Below are 21150 nucleotides of genomic sequence, written 5' to 3' on the forward strand. Positions count from 1 at the left end.
TTAAGACAGTCTCACAAAAAAGTACATTTTTTTGTGCTAACTTTTTAAAAATATCAGATTTCTCTCTTTTTATATGTTGTTCAAAATTCTCAAGAAAAAGTAATTTTTAAATATTTATGGCATAATGTTGTCAGTACCTAAAAATCCTTAATCGTTAAGTATATAATACAAGTCAGAACACCACTGAAAACAAATGTATGAGCTAATGAATTATTTTAAGGCAAACACTCTGTAGCTACCACTAATGTCAAAACGTAGAACCATTCTAATGCCACCATTTGTCATTCGTCCTGTGAGAGTTTTCCAGAGGAAGGATTTTCTTGTTGCATTCTGTGGTATAGTTTAACATGTTCCTTTGACCAGTATATTTCTTGTAAATTGGTAATTCATTTCTTTATTTTTAATTTTAAAAAAAACCCCACAAACTTCTCTGTGTTAGAAATTTCAAACATCTACAAAAATAGAATAACATGATAAGGTCCAGTTTTAACACTTGTCAATTCACAGCCAATTTCCAACCTTTACCCACTTCCCCTCTCTGGTAGAGGAGTTACTTCTTTTAGTATATGTCCCCTTTGCTAGATAGCTCCTTAAGTATAGGAATGTTGTCTCTGTGTCCGTAGTGTCTTGTGCAGAGTCTGGCATACAGTAGGTGCTCAATATATGCTTGTTGAATGCACCACAATTATTTCTTGTTCTGAGAAGACGCCATACAAATGTGTCTTGAGGTTAGAAAGCACCGAATTTCCAGGACAATAAAGCAAACTATTTATGGGAATGGTTTTTGAAGTCAGTTCCTTATTTCCTGATAGGAATTCTGACTTAATCAGGGACTGAATTCATGCATATGTTTTTGCTTTTCTTCTTAGACACTGCTCTCAGTGTTCCACATCCAGGGGTGGACTCCTATGAAGGTGCCTCAGACAGCAGCTTGGAAAGGCCAGAGGAGAGTGTGAGTGATGCTCTGTTTTGTTACTTAGTTTCTAACATGGAGCATAGAGATTAAGGGAGAGTTTATCTCCCATTGCTGGACTACACAGGACTTCATGTAGTGCCCTGTTAGAAAAATGACGTGAATTCTAAAACCAGTACATTAAAAACAATTTTGAGGTTCCTTGGAGAACTGAGTAAATCTGCTCTTATTGTAGAGTTTTTGGTGAGAGAGGGCTTCAAATTATAAATAAAATGGACTGTCATTGAGGTAAGCCCACTGCCTCTTGTGGCCTCTGTGACATGATTTACTATGGTGGTTTTGCCTATGTTCTTCTAACCCTTAAGAGACCAGATCTTAGCTCTTCAGAGGGTAAAACTATACATTTTATGTAGTTTAAAAGGCAAAAAGTACCATGCATTGTGAATATACCATAATTAATAGAAACCTGTCCACTGAACAACACTAAATCCTATAGCTGAGTCTCTCACAAAAGATATATACAGATTAACAAAAAAATTACACATTGCCCAGGAATATAGAAACATTTTGTTAGATATTTAAATACTGCATTTAAAAAATTAGGGGGTTCACAAATGCTGTTTTTTAAACATAGAGCAAACTCTGACAAAACATAGTCACTAGGAAGATGCAATTTAGTTATCTTGCACCTTCACTTCCCAACATGGACGTTTTAACTTACATGAAATCAGGTTAAGTCGCTCCACTTTGCCTCATCACCCTCCCTGTCACTGAACAAGTCTGGTGGTAATCCCTGAGTGGATACCTGAATCAATACTTTTATGCTAAGCATAGCCGTGTTCCAAGTAGATGGTGCTAGCAAATACTGGCATTTGATAAATATTTGTGAATGAATGAATAAAAAGTGATACTGTAGCTTTGAACCTGAGGCAGAATAGCTGTGATTTAGATCTGAAAACATTTATAGAATAGATAGAATTCACTTTAATGGAAATTAAGGAATTGTATGCAGTCAATTGGAACATTAATATCCAAAACAGAGGATTTAAGCCAATTTATAGAACCACAACAATATAGAGATACCTAACAAAAATTAGATTGCCTGTAGCTCTGGTTCAAATGAAGCCCAAGGTAGTTTTATTGTGCAGCTATTTTCCTAATGCATTTTCCCATCTACTCTTCTAGAAATTATATACCATATTTTGGTTCTGTTGGGAGTTATCCTATAAATTATAATGTGTGTTTAACTTAACAAATTTTAAGTTTTTCAACATCTTTATTCTTATCCTGAGCAATGTGGAAACATTAGAACATTGTAATTCAAATGATCATTTTGCTGACCTATATGCTACTTTTCAGTATTTTTGTTCTTTCTCTTTTTTCATTCTACTAATTAGACTGTATTATATTCTACTTATACAGCTAAAATTTGTTTAAGATTTACCCAGATGTTTACTATTTTATTTATTTTATTTTATTTATTTATTATTTTTTTGAAATGGAGTCTTGCTGTGTCACCCAGGCTGGAGTGCAGTGGATCTCTGCTACTAAAACCTCCGCCTCCCAGGTTCAAGTGATTCTCCTGCCTCAGCCTCCTGAGTAGCTGGGATTACAGGAGCATACTACCATGCCCAGCTAATTTTGTATTTTTAGTAGAGATGGGGTTTCAGTTGGCCAGGCTAGTCTTCAACTCCTGACCTCAAGTGATCTGCCCACCTCGGCCTCCCAAAGTGCTGGGATTACAGGTGCGAGCCACTGCTCCTGGCCCTACTATTTTATTTTCTAATTAAAAAAATATTTTAGATCTATCTTCTGGGTAATTTTCCTTCTGAAATATATAATTCAGATATTAATTTAATGAAAGTCTCTCACTGTTTTGATCTCAGCTTTTGATCATCTGAAAATTTCTTCATTCTAATTCTGGAAAGGTGTTTTAAATCTATGTTCAATTCTGGATTGAAGGGTTTTTTTTGTCAAGCTTTTATTTTACAATCTTCTGCTTCTGTTGTTGCTACTGAGAAGTGAACTATCAGTTCATTTGGCATTCCCTTTGTAATCTGGTTGTGTTCTTTGGTTGTTTCTAAGATATGTATGTATCTACATATACACGTATGTATATATGTTTGTGTATATATGTATATGCATATATATATACACATTTAGTGTACGATTTTGTATTTAAGATTCTGCAGTTTCACAAAAGTGGGTATGGATGTGTATTTATGTTTATTTATTGTGGTTTGGATTTGTGGTATTTCCTTAATGTGAAACTTTATGTCTAACATAAATTTGGAGAAATTCTCAGCTGTTATCTTTCATGATTAGATATGCCTGACCTCCTCATTTTCTCTCTCATGTCTCTTAACTACTTTAATTACTTTAATTTCTGTGTCTCTCTGTGTTGCTTTCAGTTATGTCTGCCACTTCACTAATTCTTCTTTCAACTTAATCTACTGTTGTTCAAACTGTCCATTGAGTTTTTAGAATCCTTTCTTTATGTGGGAGTCTTTGATCTGATTTGTCAACATGTATAGACCTTCTACTTTGTATTCTGTCCCTTTGTGCTATTTAAACTTAAAGCCTAGGTCACAAAGGATCAGCAGATGCTCCATGGAAGCTGCCACCTTCGACACTGACTCAACTCTCTGGATTCCTGTTTTTTGACACCTTGGTTTGGTTTTGTTTTCTTTTTACTTTCTTGCAGACTATGCATTAAAACCATTAAAATATTTACTTAGCGTTTTCAGTATTCCGTAGCAGCAATACTGCTCAAGATTTTTTAAAATAATAAACTGGAAACGGGTCTCTTTGAAAATTTAGTGAGATGATGAAGCTTAATAAGGAAAAAATGCAAAGTCTTGTGCAAAATTTCATAGGACTAAGAGTTTTTGTTGATATTAGTCTTACTGTGAATCAGTAGTATGATGCAGTTACTGAAAAGACAAAAGCTAGTGTAATTTTAGATTGTTTTAATTGAAATACAGTTTACTGTAAGAGAGATGTGTGGCTAGATTTTTTCATATATTTCTGTTAAAACAACATATTGCATATTTTCATTGGCTAGACTTCACTTGTGAGTGTCATTCTCTAAGAAAGATATTAAGAGCCTAAGAAATGTATGGAGGAAAGGAACTAGTGAAAAGTCAGGGAAGACATGATAGCTGCCTGTACATATTCGACGGGCTTTGTGCAACTAAGTTTTAAATGTGTCACAGTTTATAGAATTTGGATCAATGGTAGAATTTATAGGAAGGTAAATTTGGGTTTAATATTAAGAACTTTCCAACCATGAGAACATTTTTGAAGTGTAGTAGTCTGTGTTTGAAAGGCATGCTTCTTTCTCATCAGAGCCATTCGAACTGATGATAAGCAGCCATTTGTCAAGGATATTATGAAGAAAATTCAAGCATCAGAAGGAGTGGTAGAATCTTTGAGGTTCTTCCCCATTCTGAAGTTTTAAAGGTCTCTGACTGTATGATTCGTCAGGGATGATAAACGATACAGTGAAAAAAGCCCTGATATTCTCTTCCTGACTCTGTCATTGACATGCTGTGATTCTTTATGCTAGTCATTCATCCTATTCAATCCCTGGTTTTCTTATGTATCAAAATGGAGAAACTTGGATTACATGCACTTAAGTGTATTTTGCATGTGATAATTATTACTGTGGTACTCTAGTAGTGATCTTCTACTTCCATCATTTTTTTCTACCTTTATTAATTATTGAAACTATTCTGTAAGAAACTGTTGTCACTTCCCTTTCATTTATTTGTTTCATCATTTATTTATTATATCAGTATAGACTCATGGATATTTAATTTATTCTTTGGGTTATAATCCGTTATTTATTGTTGCTTAAATTATTTCAGCTTTGGCCAGTAGAAGGCCTGGGTTTTTATGTTACAGATTACAAAAAGTTTGTTGAATATGGGTTCAGGTTCCACATAGCAACTAACCTTTAAGAAATTACTGCTTGTTGAGTGAGGTGTAGCATCAAAAAAGAATATCCACAGTTATCTGAAAAATCTAAATATATTCCTCCCTTCTCTGATAGATATCTGTGTGACCAGATTTTTTTCATGTATGTCAACTAAAACAACATATTGTAACTAATGGAATACAGAAGCAGATAGAAGAATCCAGCTGTCTTCTATTAAGCTAGACATTAAAGAATTTGCAAAAATATAAACAATGTGACTCTTCTCACTATTTTTTTATTTTGCAGAATATTTTCTTCATTTTTACATGAACTGAGATGATTATATTTAAATGAATTAATGTTTTTTAAATTTATCTTTTTATCTTTTGTTTGGTAAATATGTATAGGTGTGACCCACATACATTGGATTCCTCAATGATTATTAAGAGTATAAAGGGCTCTAAGACAAAAAAGTTTGGAAACAACCCTTCTAGGCTATTTTCAGATGATAATTATAGCAGTCAACTATTTTTAAACTCACCTTGATGGTTTCCCAAGGAAAATTTTCTACCTTGCCCTGAACTGTGCAATGTGCGTTCAAAGGAATGAACAAATGCATAGTAATTTCAGTATTGGCCTATGTCTTAAAGTCTACCCAATTTGTTCCAAAGTCAAATACGGTATAATAATGTTATCTTCAGAGGCTGCCTTTAGCACAGTTCTGACACATTGAAACAATCAATAAATGCTTTTTGACTGAATGAATAAGCCTTGGCATTTATTGTTCTTTCTCTGAAAATCCAGATTAGCAATGAAATTGAGAATGTGATAGAAGAAGCCACAAAACCAGCAGCTGAACAGATTGCAGAATTCAGCATCCACCTTTTGGGGAAGGAGTACAGGGAAGAACTACAGGATTCCTCCAGCTTTCACCACCAGCACCTTGAAGAAGAATTTATTTCAGAGGTGGGTGATTAAAAAAAAAAACAAACAAGACAGTATGCCTGCTATGTTAGTTTCCCATATTTACAACACTGTTTAAAGATAGGTTTAGGTTTCAAGTTGTTTGTCTACTTGGTTCCTGGAGTGGTTACTCAGCCATTTCTTCAGAAAACTCTGTAAAAAGTCACAGGACAGACGAATTCTTTCACAGAAAGAAAAATCTTGCCATCTGCTAAAAAATAAATGCAATTTCCAACTTTTGCTGCACAGCCAAGGAAGAATGTGTCCTGTGGCATAGTTTTGACTTGAAAATATTTGGAGAAATAAGCTTCTCTAAGAAATTACACATACTGTATTGTTTTTCTTAAGGGAACATTACATTTAATGTCTTTTAATTTCATCTTTAGTATTTTTTAGTTGCAAATTTTTGAATAGTTAACACATACCTGGTACAAAGTTTGGAGGCATAAAAGGCCATCCAGTGAAAAATAAATATTTCTCCTATCCTTAGTTGGAGGTATTTTTAAAAAGGGATTTCTTTAAAGAATTGTGGATTAGACCATCCCATAACTTCACTTTCTGGAAAAATTCTATATAGGACTTAAACTCAAGATTTTTTCCGTCAGAAATGACCCATGGTCCCCGTCTAGTTTGCCTTTGCTTTTGTGCAGTAAGACATTAAATGCTCATCTATCCCTGTCTGTCAGATGACAGGGCACATCATTCCTTACTGTTTATTTTTTCCCATTCCTTCTTGACGGGGTTCTCCTTAGCCAAGTTTATCAATTCCATTACCTTAATTTTCTTCCCCAGATACTATGTCCAGATGGGAAATAAAAATGTGCATCTCTCAGCCAAAGCATTATTGTAGCCATCAGACGTGGGAGGGGGAGGCCAGACAATTCATTTTCCTAGTGGTGTGGCCAAGTTGCAAGGCTGCATGGTATGTGGAAGAAATGTCAGCCAGGCCAGTGGCCACCTGGCATCAAAGAGTGTCTTGGGCTGGCCGTCTGGTTTTCTCTGTCCTTTGATTAAGGAACTTTTGATATAGCTTAGTGTTTGGGTACACAATTGCATGGAATGACTGCAGATTTAGAGAAGTCCAATAACACTCTGAAAAATGTCTCCATCAGGGACTTTATGAGGCAGGTAGCTATTGAGTTGAGGTGATTAGAGGGTGCTGAAGGTTCTGAACCTCCATGGAACACCTCCTTCTCTGGCCTATCTCTGTACTCCCTGTCCCCTTACCTGGAATGAAATGCCTATCAACAGTCACTTTGCATGAAACAGCAGAGGCAGGGGATCATGTCTCAAACTGAAGGGGATCCTCCAGCTCCCTCCCTTTAGGACACCATCACACAGATTTTTCCTGCAGCTTCTCTGGGTATTACTGGAAGACACACAGGGAGAAAGAAAGCCTGCTTGGAGGGGATGAGGTTTAGGAGCTATTAGTCTTTGTGTGTGTGTGTGTGTCTCTCTCTCTCTCTCTCTGTGTGTAAAGGATAAGAAGTGGGGGCATAATAGGTTTGGGACAACACGAAGTACAACATCAGAGAGGGGAAGGTCACTGTGATGGGCCTGGGAGTGTTGGTGCCTGAGTGCAGTGCCAGTGTCAGTGTGATCCTCACATAGTGCCTTGTGCTCCACAGGTGATTTTCTATTTGTTTGCTCACAGCAGCCATGTAGGCAAGCATCTCCACTTTACAGATGAGGCTCAGGAGGCCAAACCACTTGTTCATTGTCATGTAGTCTCTCTAGGAACAGAAATGAAAATCAGGTCTCCTACTGCCTTTCAAAGTACTCCTTCTTCTTCTACAGAGTCCCCTTCTTTTTAATTCAAGGGAGAAGTTATAGTGAACCTTAGTTTTCCCAGTCCTGGTCCCAATTCTCAAGCACATTCATCATGAGTCAGGGGAAAGAGGAAGGGGCAATGTAATGCAATGGGAAAAATATGGGCTTCGGTGTTAGAGAGATCTGGGATTGAATACATTCTGATTCAGTCACTCACCAAATGTGTGACCTTGGCCAAGTTAGTTAATATCTTATAATCTCCATTTTCTCATCCATAAAACAGGAATAATGTATTATCTCTTGGGATCGTCGCAGAGATTTGAAGTAAAGCAAAGCACCAGACATATTGCAGTCCTTGATACATTTTACTCACTATTAATATCGATGTTGAAGTCGAATGACTTCTTGCAACTGGATACCTATACATGTTTAGACTCCAGAGCTGGCAAAGCCTATGCTAAGATGGGATTAGTAGTAATGCTAACATACAGTTGTACAGCATTTTTCAGTTAATGGAGTGCTTTTAGGTACATTTCTTTTAATCTTAAAATCAATATGGTAGGTGGGCAGGGAAGTCTTAGTTCTGAAAAAAGAAGGCCTGTGCATGGCCACTCTGCCAGCAGAAACAGAGCTGAGACTAACCCTCAGCCTTCTGATTTCTAGTCCTATGTCTTCTACCCCTCCCCACCACCCTACAAGAATTATAACAGTTTTTTATTTCCTTTCAGAGAGTAAAACAGGGCATATTACTATGGCCAAAGAGTTTCATTCTTTGGCTTTGGATTCTTTATTCTTACGGCATAAAGATCTTCAGTGAATCATGATTTTAAAAAAATCCCACTCTCCTCATATGAGGACTTGGTTAAAAGCAGATGCCCAGAGATGTTGCCAAAGTCCATTAATTTATTTCCTTTGTTCTGATGTTGGCCCCATAGTGACCCATCTGCTGAGGTTGTCATCTTCTGAAATGTTACAGATTAAATGTTTATTTTTGTTAAAATATGCATTTATGCCTAACTTTATTATTATTATTATTATTATTATTAAGAGAGAATATGTCACCCAGGCTGGAGTACAGTGGTGTGATCTCGGCTCACTGCAACCTCTGCCTCTCGGGGTCACACCATTCTCCTGCCTCAGCCTCCTGAGTAGCTGGGACTACAGGCGCCCGCCATGATGCCTGGCTAATTTTTTGTATTTTTAGTAGAGATGGGGTTTTACCGTATTAGCCAGGATGGTCTCGATCTCCTGACCTTGTGATCCACCCGCCTCAACCTGATTATTTTTATGTCTTTAGTCCAATCTAGCATACCATTTTCCACCTCCAGTCACTAAGCTCATTTGGAGTTACATGGCTAGATTTTAAAGACTCAGTAATAAAACTGGCTCCTGCAGATGTGATGCTCATGAATCGGTCTTTGGACCAACGGAGTTACCTGACCACAAAGCCTCTCATCTGAGCGTTGAGTGTGTTTGTGGTTCTCTTTCATTGTAGGAGCAGGAAACAGATGCCACCAGCCACATTCACACTTATAGAAAACAAACACTGTTTGTCAGTGTGTGTGCTGTGGCCAGATTTCAAATCCAAACAATAACATTTAAAAATGCTATTACAGGCCTGTAATCCTAGCATTTTGGGAGGCTGAGGCGGGTGGATCACCTGAGGTCAGGAATTCGAGACCAGCCTGGCCAACATGGTGAAACTCTGTCTCTAGTAAAAATACAAAAATTAGCCGGGCATGGAGGTGCACGCCTGTAATTTTAGCTGTTCAGGAGGCTGAGGCAGGACAATTGCTTGAACCTGGGAGGTGGAGGTTGCAGTGAGCTGAGATCGCACCACTGCACTCCAGCCTGGGCAGCAGAGTGAAACTCCATCTCAAGAGAAAAAAAAAAAAAAAAAGCTATTACAGCTTCTTTTGAAACAATTTTTTTTTTTTTCACATTTCTTCACGTAAGGGAAAAACAGTGCTTTGCCAACAAGGAGCATGCTTTTTAATAATTTGGAAAAAATTAATATTAAAGCACATTAAAACCTTAAAAGACAAAATGAAAAAGAAAAATGTGGCAGTGTTTAGGTAAAATTTTTTCTTTCACTTTCTGACCTGGGTATGCCTAGGTAAGTGTATAAGTGTCTAATAGTTGTGAACAGTGCACTTCTTATTCTAGTCTTAAAAGCATTATTTTCTATATATTTTTCCATATTTCTACATAGTTATCATTTTTATTTGTATTTTTAACAGGTTGAAAATGCATTTACTGGGTTACCAGGCTACAAGGAAATTCGTGTACTTGAATTTAGGTAAATAGACTTGTTCTAAATATGTACATGTTCAGTAGCATTCTTTATTCTGAATGGAATGTCCATTATATTTATCATATATATTCTAACAATAAATTATTTGAATGCTGTAACTTAATGCTATTTCTGGTAAATTAGTATTCTTGATGTTAGTTTTTCAGGTGAGGAAATTGATTTAGAAAAAGACCAAATAATAACTCAAAGAGATATATTAGGTCTAAAGTTGGCTAGGTTAAGAATTCAGGGATTCATGTCCCCTGCTTGCTGCCTACAAGTTACGTAGGTCTTACTTGGCACTGATAGGAGCCTGAAGGCAGACGAGATGTGGCCCCAGTGTTTTCCTAAAGCTTGTCAGTGTGGTGATTTTGACATCTTGGTATGAGGCCACTCTGGAAGGGATGTATTAGTCCTTGTTTTAAACATAGCAGATCTGAGTAAACCAGACACCTCTTTTAAAGACATTTATTCCCTGCTTAAGACCCACAGTATAATACTTGTGAACATTTACTGAGTGAATACTTTACTGAGTGAATATTTTGTATTGAGTATGCCACATTGCTGACCTCACTTAATCTTCAACCCTCTCAGGATAGATATTATTAATACTCATTTTTAAGAGGAGGAAACAGGTTTAAAGGGATGAAATATTAACCCAAAGCCAAGAGTTGGTAAACTGGGGTGGAGGAGGAATTTTGAAACAAAGCAGCTGACTTTATAGCTTTTCTTGCTCTGAACCTTCATGCTAGACTCAATGCCATGATTTAGGTGATGCTCTAGCCCAAGTTTAGATGTTATCCATCTCAACTTTGGCTTGTTCTTGACAAAACTTCTGAGTTTACCAGAAATAACAGCAAGCACTTATATAGCATTTACAGTGTGCCAGGCTTTATATATATATGTATATTTACACACACACTATTTAATTCCAACATCAATGCTATGAGATAGTTACGATGCTCATATTTTCCAATAAGGAAACCAGAGCACAGGGAATTTAAATAATTTTCCCAGTGTTGTTTAGCTAGTTAGTGATGCAGGCTTAGTGGAAAGAGGCCAAATATTTAAAGTTGACCTACTTACCTAGTCTCATATCATGACCAGTAGCCCCCGTTCAACTTTAGCAGTTTTCAAACAGGATGCTGCCTCCAGTTGTAAGCTCAGATGAAAACCTGAGAATGTGAGGCCTTTGAAGGCCTCCCTTATTTGGCAGCACATGAAGGGCAACACAGTCGTTGGAGCCAACTTGCCTGGCTTCAAATCCTGCCTTTGCACTTCTGGCTGGATGCTTTTGGGTGTATTTCCAGGATTTAACTTCTCATTTGTATAAAAAAGACAGTTTACCTTAATCCTGCTTTATTAAAAAAATACTTTTGAAATACCATCAGCAAATTATTTAGCGTCTTTGTTCCATGGTTCTACACCTATATTATGAGGATACTAATAAATCTTAATGAAGATTAAATCAACTAAGTTTTGTATAATGCTTAGCACAGTTCCTGGCACATGGAAAGTTCTATTTAAGCATCTGCTACATAAAATAATAAATATTAAAGTTTGTGCAGTATCCTGTGGATTAGTCGGTCCTGACTTTACCTAAACCCTTACTACTTTACAGTATACCATCTGATTTTAATACTACATAACATGTTGTATCCCAAAAAAGAAGGTTCCCAATTTTGTTAAAGCCAACAACTGGAGTTCTCTGCTGATTTACTGAAAAAAGTTTCTTGATGAAGAAATAACCATATGTGAATTGTTTTAAAGTATTTTTAAAATTTAGAAGAAAGTAAAGACCATGTCTTTAAAATAGAATGCTTTTTTCACCTTTGCTCACTTTCTTCAATCTATAGGAATTTGTCAGTATCTGATACTATGCAAGCATTTTTATTTAAGGTGGTATTTCAAAGAAATTCAGAGGAAATACACAAAGAACTTGTACTTTGATGAATGATGTGACAATAATACCTGTCTCAAACTCTGTTTAATATTTTCAATTTTTATTTTCAGGTCCCCCAAGGAAAATGACAGGTACTTTTTGGCACTTTCTCTAATGTCCATTGAATTGGGAGATAGGTTAGTAAATATGGCAGGCCGTAGGTCCAGGGGAGCATAACTCAAATCTTGCATCACTTCTAATATCACTGTCTGACTTTTTCAGATCAGGGTTTGTCAAACTTTTCTATTAAGAGTCAGGTAGCAAATAATTTAAACTTTGCAGGCTATAAAGTCTCTGTTGCAACTACTCAATTCTGCCACTATCAGGTAAAAGTAGACATGGACAATATGTTGTAAATTAATGAGGTTTGCTGTGTTTCACTTTATTTATGGACACTGAATTTTATATAATTTTCACATGTCGCAAAATATTGCTCTTTTTTTGGTTTTTTCAACGATTAAAAAATGTAAAATTCATTAACTCATGGGTAGTAGGCTGGATTTAGCTCACAGGCTGTTTAACTTTATGTTCCTGGCTTATTTCACTTAACATAACGTCCTCCAGTCCATCCGTGTTGCTGTGAATCACAGGATTTCCTCCTTTTCATGGCTAAATAGTATTCCATTGTGTATGTGTAACTGAGGGGAGGCTTGGCTGCTCACTGCTTGCAAAGTCGGTAACAAGGACGATGTGCAGTGAAAGGAAAGTGACTTTATTTCCAAAGCTAGCAGTGGGGGAAGCGGCCAGCTTAACCTCCAGAAATGATTCAAACTTCAGGCTGGGAAGAGGGGATTGAAAAAGGAAATTGGCAATGGGAGGCATGCAGGAGGGGTGCTGGGTACAAGGTCTGCATGTCTTGTTCCAGTGGCTATCTCGAGCCATGGTCCACCAGGAGCGCAGCTGGCGTCATCTCAACAATGGCTGGGTTGTTGACTGTCTTGAGATAATCTCTGGAATTTTGCAGCTGCGTCTCCATGCTTGGTCTGTCTCAAGATTAGCCCCTGGAACTTCTAAGTAAGCATGTAATTAGATATAAGCATGCAGTTAAATAAACGTGCATGGGGTAAGGGAGTACATGGTGGGAGATGGTAGGAGGGAGTGAAGTTTCAGAGTATGTTTCAGGGCTGTATTTTAAAACTAAGGGGGAAAAGGCTCCTACAGTTTTTTTCAAGGTTACAACTTGAGACTGGGAAGAAAGGAGAAGAGAAAAAATGTTTTAAAATGCATTTGGGGCCCGGCAGGGTGGCTCACACCGGTAATGTGGCTAACACGGTGAAACCCCATCTCTACTAAAAAAAAATGCAAAAAATTAGCCGGGAGCGGTGGTGGGCGCCTGTGGTCCCCCTTGCTCCGGAGGCTGAGGCAGGAGAATGGCCTGAACCCAGGAGGCGGAGCTTGCAGTGAGCCGAGATCGCGCCACGGCACTCCAGCCTGGGCGGCACTGCAAGACTCGTCTCAAAAAAAAAAAAAAAAAAAAAGAGTTTGGAAGCTAAACTACTTGGTTGCTTATGTATACCACATTTTCTTAATTCATTCATCTGTTGTTGGACAGCCAGGTTGACCCCGTATCTTGGCTGTTGTGAGTAGTGCTGAAATAAATAAACATGGGTGTGTGGATATCTCTTTGATATACTAATTTCCTTCGTTTTGAATAAATGCCCAGTAGTGGGATTGCTGGATCATATGGTAGTTCCATTTGTAGTTTTTTGAGGAACTTCTATATTGTTTTCTACCGTGGCTATACAAGTTTACCTTCCCGCCAGAAGTATGTAAGAATCCCCTTTCTCTGGATCCTCACTAGCATTTGCTATTTTTTGTCTTTTTGATAATAGGTATCCTAACTGGCATTAGACGATACTTCATTTTGGTTTTGATTTGCATATCCCTGTTGATGAACATGTTGAGCATTTTAAAATATATTTTTTGGCCATTTCTATGTTTTCTTTTGAGAAATGTCGATTCGGATCATTTGCACATTTTTAAATTGGACTATTATTTTGCTGTGGAGATATTTGAGTTTCTTCTGTATTCTAGATATTGATCCCATGTCAGATAAATAGTTTGCAAATATTTTCTTTCATTCTGCAGGTTACCTTTTTACTCTGTTGATTGTTTCCTTTGCTGTGCACAAGCTTTTTAGTTTAATATGATTCCATTTGTTTATTTTTGTTTTTGTTGCCTATACCTCTGAGGTCTTATTCATAAAATCTTTTTCAAGACCAAGGTCCTGAAGTGTTTTCCCAATGTTTTCTTCTAGTATTTGATAGTTTTTCAAGTCTGACATTTAGGTCTTTGATCCATTTTGAGTGGATTTTTTGTATAGAGTGAGAGCTGAGGGGTCTAGTTTCATTCTTCTGCATATGGATATCCAGTTTTCCCAGCACCATTCATTGAAGAGAGTGTCCTTCCTGCAGTATATGTTCTTGACACTTTTGCCAAAAATCAATTGGTTGTATATATGGATTGATTTCTGGATTCTCTATGCTGTTCCATTGATCTGTGTGTCTGTTTTTATTGCTAGTACCAGGCTGTTTTGATGACTACAACTTTGTACTTTATTTGAAGTCTAGTAGTATGATACATACCTTCAGCTTTGTTATTTTTTCTCAGGATTGCTTTGGCTATTTGGGGTCTTTTGTGGTTCCATACCAATTTTAAGACTTTCTTTTCTATTTCTGTGAAGAATGTCATTGGCATTTTGATAAGGATTGCTTCACATCTGTAGATTGCTTTGAGTAGTATGGTCACTGTAACAATTTTAATTCTTCTGATGCAGGAGAATGGGATGTTTTCCCATTTTTTTGTATCCCTTTTAATTTCTTTCATCAGTGTTTTGTAGTTTTTCTTGCACAGGTCTTTTACCTGCTTGGTTAAATTTATTTTTACATATTTTATTTTTCTTGTAGCTATTGTAAATGGGATTGCCTTTTTTTTTTTTTTTTTTCTCAGCTAAATTGTTACTTGTGTATAGAAATGCCACGGGATTTTCGTAAGTTGATTTTGTATCCTGCAACCTTACTAAATTCATTCATCAAATCTAGGAGTTTTTTAAATGGAGTCTTCGGGTTTTTCTCAGTGTAAGACCACATGATCAGCAAACAGGGATAATTTGACTTCCTCTTTTCCAACTTGTATGCCTTTTATTTATTTCTTTTGCTTGATTGCTCTGGATAGGACTTCTGGTATTATGTCGAACAGCAGTGGTAAAAGTGGGCATTCTTGCCTTGTTCCAGTTCTTAGAGGAAATGCTTCCAACTTTTCCCCATACAGTATGATGTTAGCTGTGGCATTGTCATATGTGGACTTTATTGTATTGAGGTGCTTTTCCTCTACCTAATTTTTTGAGGGTTTTAATCATGAAGGCATGCTGAATTTTATTAAATAGTTTTTCTGTATCATTATGATGATCATATGGTTTTTATCCTTCATTTTGCTGATGTGATGTTTCATCCTTATTGATTTGCGTATGTTGAACAATCCTTGCATTCCTGGGCTAAATCCTACTTGGTCATGGTGTATTATCTTTTTGAGGGGCTATTGGATTTGATTTGCTAATATTTTGTTGAGGATTTTTGCATCTGTGTTCATCAGGGATTTTGCCTTGTAGTTTTCAATTTTTGTCATGTGCGTGTCTGGTTTTGGAATAATTAAATTTTTCTGCTTTAATTTTGTGGAATAATTTCAGAAGAATTGGTATTCATTCTTCTTTAAAGGTTCAGTAGAATTCAGTGTTGAAGTCATCCAGTCCTGAACTTTTCTTTTTCAGTAGACTTTTTGTTACTGATTTAATCTTGTTACTTGTTGTTGGTCTGCTCAGGTTTTCTGTTTCTTTTTGGTTCAATTTTGGTAGGTTATATGTGTTCAGGAATTTATTTCCACTAGGTTTTCAAATTTATTGGCATATGGTTATTCAGAGTGGTCTGTAATTATCCTTTCCATTTCTGTGGTATTTGATGTGATGTCTGCTTTTTCATTTCTGATTTTATTTGTTTGGGTCCTCTATCTCTCTTTTTTTGAATCTGTAGGTTACTTTGAGTAATGGTAGAATGCTATAGACCATTAGTCTAGCTAATGGTTTGCTGATTTTTATCTATTCAAAAAACCAACTGTTTGTTTTGTTACTCTTTTGTATATTTATTTTGGTCTCCATGTCTTTTATTTCTGCTCTGATCTTTATTATTTCTTTCCTGCTACTAATTTTTTGGTTTGGTTTGTTTTTGCCTTTCTAGTTATTTGAGATGCATTGTTAAGTTGTTTATTTGAAATTGTTTTGGTTGTTTGATGTAGACATTTATTGCTATAAACTTGCCTCTTACTACTGCTTTTGCTGTGTCCCACAGGTTTTGGTATGTTGTGTTTCTATTTTCATTTGTTACAAGGAATATTTTGTTTTTATTTTAAATTTCTTCACCCATTGATCATTTAGGAGCATATTGTTTAACTTTCCTTTATTTGTATAGTTTTAAATTTGTCTCTTGTTTTGATTTCTAGTATAATTCCATTGTGGTCAGATAAGATACTTGATATAATTTTGATCAAAAATTTTTTTTGAGACTTGTTCTGTGTCTTAACATATGGTCAGTCATGGAAAATATTCCATGTACTAATGAAAACGGTGTGTATTCTGCAGCTGTGCATCTATTCAGTGAAATGTTCTGTAAATGCCTGTGAGGGCCACTTAGTCTGTGGTGCAGTTTAAATCTGGTGTTCCTTTGTTGATTTTTCTTTCTAGATGATTTGTTCTAGGGAGATAATGGGGTGTTGAAGTCCTCAACTGTTATTATATTGGGGTCTATCTCTCTGTTTAGATCTAATAATAGTTGCTTTATATATCTTGGTGCTCCATTTTGGGCACAGGTATATTTATAATTGTTACATTTTCTTGCTGAATGGATTCCTTTATTATTATATAATGTCCTTCTTTGTCTCTTTTTTCAACTTTTGACTTGAAGTCTGTTTTTTCTAAGCATGGTTACTGCCACTTGCTTTTGGTTTCTGTTTGTGTGAGATATATGCTTCCATCCCTTCACTTTAGATCTTTATGTGTCTTTATAGGTCATGTAAGTTTCTCGTAGGCAGCATATAGTTTGTCTTTTTTTTTTTTTTTAATCCTTTCAGCCAGTCAATATATTTTAAATGGAGAATTTAACCTATTTAACTTCAAGGTTGTAATTCAGTTGAGAACGTCTGTCATTTTGTTGTTTGTTTTCTAGTTGTTTTGTATATTCTTTGTTCCTTATTTCTTCTCTCATTGTTTATTTTTATGGTTGCTTTGATCCTTTCTTGTAGTGTGGGGATGAGTGCCAGGTGTCTCTAGTCAGCCATATTACTGATGTCACCCACAATTGCTAATCTAGGTACAGTTTTCAAAATTATTCAGCATTGTCAGGAATTAACCAACTGATAAAATTTATTTGTAACTTTTGGGTGTATTTATATTCTGAGCTGTGTATAAATGAATGTATAGCACTGAGATAGTCTATAGGATATATAATATGCCATTTCTCTCTCTCTCTTCATAAGCATTTATATGCACATGAAGTTTTTTATTTGCTGTGCACCTCTTTTAAAATGTACTCATTACGTTAATTTAGTAGTATGCATTTGAAGTGAATCAACAACATATCCATCTGGTATACTCAATTTATATATTTAGCTTCAGGCTTTTTCAATATGTATCTACTTCCTAGAAGAAACTACAAAAGAAGAGATGTCTGAGTTTCTCCAAAATATCCTTATTTTGGTTGACCTTGGTGAAATATGATAGCACTATTTTTAATTTTTAAAATATATATGCATCAACCAACCAATCAGGGCATCTGAGGGGAGAGAATAAGAAAGAGTAAACTTCACCTTCACATGATTGATGTCTTTGGAAATATGTCCTCATTAGTTAATTTAGTAGTATGTATTTGAAGTGAATCAACAATATATCTATCTGGTACACCCAATTTATGTATTTAGCTTCAGGTCTTTTCAATATGTATCTTCTTCCTAGAAGAAGTTATTAAAGAAGAGATATCTGAGTTTCTCCAAAACATCCTTATTTTGGTTGATCTCGATGAAATGTGATAGCACTATTTTAAAATTTTAAAATATATATGCATCAAACAGCCAATCAGGGCATCTGAGGGGAGAGAATAAGAAAGGGTAAATTTCACCTCCACATGATTGATGTCTTTGGAAATAGCTGTCAGACACAGAAACTCTCCTCTGTATAGCGGCTGCCTGAGTCCAGTTCAAAAGATGAAAGATGATGATCCAGTGGTGGTTAGTTAACTTGGAGTTGCTAAGTATGGAGAGCCAGCACAGCTTTCTTCAATCAGATACTATTTGATCTGCCAGTATGTATTCTGCTTCTCATGAATTTCCTTGGCCTCTCTGTTTTCTTTTATTCTGTCCGTCATCCTGAGATATCTTTGTACTCCATTACCATGCCAGAACTCAGTCTGTTCTGGGTCACAGTGATGTTCTTGGCCCTCAAAATAGATGGTTTTCTGGTATCTCAAGCACTTATTTGAGTTCTCTTTCCAGGACAAAAACATGGTAACAAATTATAACATCTCTCTGAGGCATTTTATCTTCTTTAATGAACTTATCTGTACTAGACAAGGTAGATTATAATAGAAGTATTATATTTAGATGTCCAATGGAAACATTGGGAGGCAAATAATATTTTGCCAATAAAGAGTAACACCAGTAATCTATTCCAGGCTGCCTGATTTGCATACATTTCTTGATCCAGGAACATTTCTCTTGATCTTTTCCCTATCATTTGAAAAGTCATGCAAGGCACATGGTAGGTTCCCAGTAAATGCCTAACTCTCCTTGTCTGATTTTCTGCATTACCTAAGAACCAACTGAAGTGCTAACTGACATAACCTTTCTTCCGCCCTCTTTTTCCTTTTTTCTTATAGTTTTTTTTTTCATCTTAGAATCATATTTACGCTAGAAGTAAGTTTAATAGGTTGTGCAAAAATCCCAAAAAGAAACCCACCTTTCTGGAGAGGTCGATATGGTCCATCACTCTAAGACTTGGAAGAGCATGCACATCCTTACAGAGCTGGGCTGTGGCCAGGAAACAATGTCTCTAAAATTATTAACCAGAAGATGCAAATATATGAAGCTAATATGAATGTTCTTTAGGGTTAAAAATTGCTCTGTTATATTTAGAGTCTGAAAATGCTTCAGATTAAGTCAGGCATATCATGTACCGTTGTTTAAGTGGCATACATTCAATTGTCTTATCTGCCTACGTTAGGGAACAAAATTGACCATTTGTTTCTTCATTATTTTCACAAGCCTATATTGAACTACTATGAGCCAGGCATTGTGCTAGATGGTGGGGACATAGAGCCAAAAAATAATTGTGCTTATAAAGTTGTTGGGGAGATAGAACATGAGCACCAATCACGTCTTCATGTTAAAAAGAAGTTTCCCTGGGAGATCACAGCTAAGCTGAAGTAAAAAAGAAATAGCCAGGTGAAGAAGGTATCTATATGTGTGTGTACATGTGTATGTGGAAGATATAAGGGCTGGGAGGTAATAAGAGGCATTGCAGAGAGAAGGAAAAGACCAGAAACAGAGCAGGTGCCTATGGTCTGCGAGTCTATCAGAATGACTGAAGGCTCATCAAGAGCAAGGGGGAATATGGTGTGATGAGTTCTGATCAGTAGGTGACCCTCTTATTGTTTGATTCTATCTTGTAACCATCATTTGATATTTTAGCATATTTTACTGTTTTGATTTCTTTATAAATAATATTGGGAATTACCTATGAATCAACATTCTCAGATGTGCAAAATTGAAATACTTTCATTGCTTAGAGGATTGAGGGAAGTTCTAGAGACAAGCAGATGTTTTTACTACTTAGAGCATCAGGGTGTCAAAGTGCTCAGTTATTACTTTTAAGAGCCCTGAACCACTGCATTAGAAGAGGTATCCTATCATATCTGGGAAGAAAACAGTATTGACGTCACTCAGAATAAGACAGGAACATCAAAGAGGCCCGGCTGCTTGCTTGTATGGCAGGTGGGAGTGTCACCTTTATGGCTTTCCCTGCAGTCCAGGGTGTGTGATCTGTGCTGCATAGGCCAGGCCAGGTCCAGACCAGAGCTCCCAGGAAGGAGAAGTCTCTTGAGGCCAGTCATGCTTACCAAACCATAAAAGACAATGAAGTCTCTAGGATGCCTATTGATCTATTTAAAAATGAGAAATATATGTGCCAACAGACCAATCAATTATTATAGCATTGACTGGCTCATGCATTCTTTCCTCATAGGAAAATTTGTAGGGAGTTATAATCAAAAGTTTCTTTTACAAGCTTGAAATCAAAAAGTGAAAGCTGGATGATCTCAGCAGCCAGTATCATCTAGCCATGATAGCTTATTGTAGCCATTTCCAACCTAGGGATCTATTTCCCAAGGAACTCCCAACATACTGGTCAGAAGCTTTCCACTAACTAGTAACATCAATGAGCTGACTAATTTCTTTTTTCCTATACTCTATGATGTCATCCTTATTATGTTGGTACTTTCCTTTAGATCTGTAAATACCTTGATTATGCTGCAGGTTTCTTTTTACATTCAGGCAAGTATATATTTCTGTTCGTCTAGTAGGCACTGGGTACCTCTCTGTGCTAGGCACCAAACTGAGCACTGGGGATAGAAACTCAAGGAGAGACTGAGACACCGTCACTGTGAACAAAATCTTTGCACAAAGCAATGAAGGCTAAAATAAAGAAATATGTGAGGATATATAAGTTCAGAGGAAGAAGCACGTTAGTTTAAATTTTATTCAATTTTTCATTTTTTATTTTTATGCTTTGTTTTGAGACTAGTTTGCTGCTGTGGAATGTCTGAAAGTGGCAAATTGCTTTTACTGCATGTCTGCCTTGAGTGGTTTGTCTCTTGGAAGGTAGTGTTGTCCTTTCCTCTGGAGGGATCTCAGTGTGGCTTGCTGGGTACTTACTGCCTATGATGGATGTGCTGCAGAGACTGGCTGGAAGCCACAGTGATGACTGGTATTGAGCTGTCCTCATAATTACTTTTTTGGGTAATAGTTTAATTAAAGCTACTGAGAGGGTAGCATAGTAGTTCAGAATGTAGGGGCTGGAGATGGACAGATCTGTGTTGAAATTATGACTCTGCCACATATTACATGTTATGAAATCTAAAGGAAGTCTTTTAACTGCTCTAAGGGCTTGTTTCCTTAACAATATTCTGAAGCTAAAATATCTTTCATCAGGTTATTATGAAAATTAAATGAGATAAAGCATGTAAAATACCTGTCGCATTATCAGCACTTACAAACTGTTAGCTTTTAGTTAGAGAAATCTGAGTTGGAGTCTA

General features: G+C 36.4%; 1 protein-coding gene across 1 annotated transcript in view; it reads left to right on the forward strand.

Moving 5' to 3' along the window:
- Positions 1 to 21150, forward strand: part of IMPG2 (interphotoreceptor matrix proteoglycan 2) — a 95783-nt gene that overhangs the window by 44544 nt on the left and 30089 nt on the right. The window contains exons 6-9 of the mRNA XM_077994124.1: positions 870 to 952; positions 5637 to 5798; positions 9806 to 9864; positions 11872 to 11892. Coding sequence (XP_077850250.1) covers positions 870 to 952; positions 5637 to 5798; positions 9806 to 9864; positions 11872 to 11892 — 325 coding nt within the window. The remainder of the gene's footprint in view (positions 1 to 869; positions 953 to 5636; positions 5799 to 9805; positions 9865 to 11871; positions 11893 to 21150) is intronic.

The sequence above is a fragment of the Macaca mulatta genome, chromosome 2 (genome assembly GCF_049350105.2).
Source record: "Macaca mulatta isolate MMU2019108-1 chromosome 2, T2T-MMU8v2.0, whole genome shotgun sequence".
Taxonomy (NCBI): domain Eukaryota; kingdom Metazoa; phylum Chordata; class Mammalia; order Primates; family Cercopithecidae; genus Macaca; species Macaca mulatta.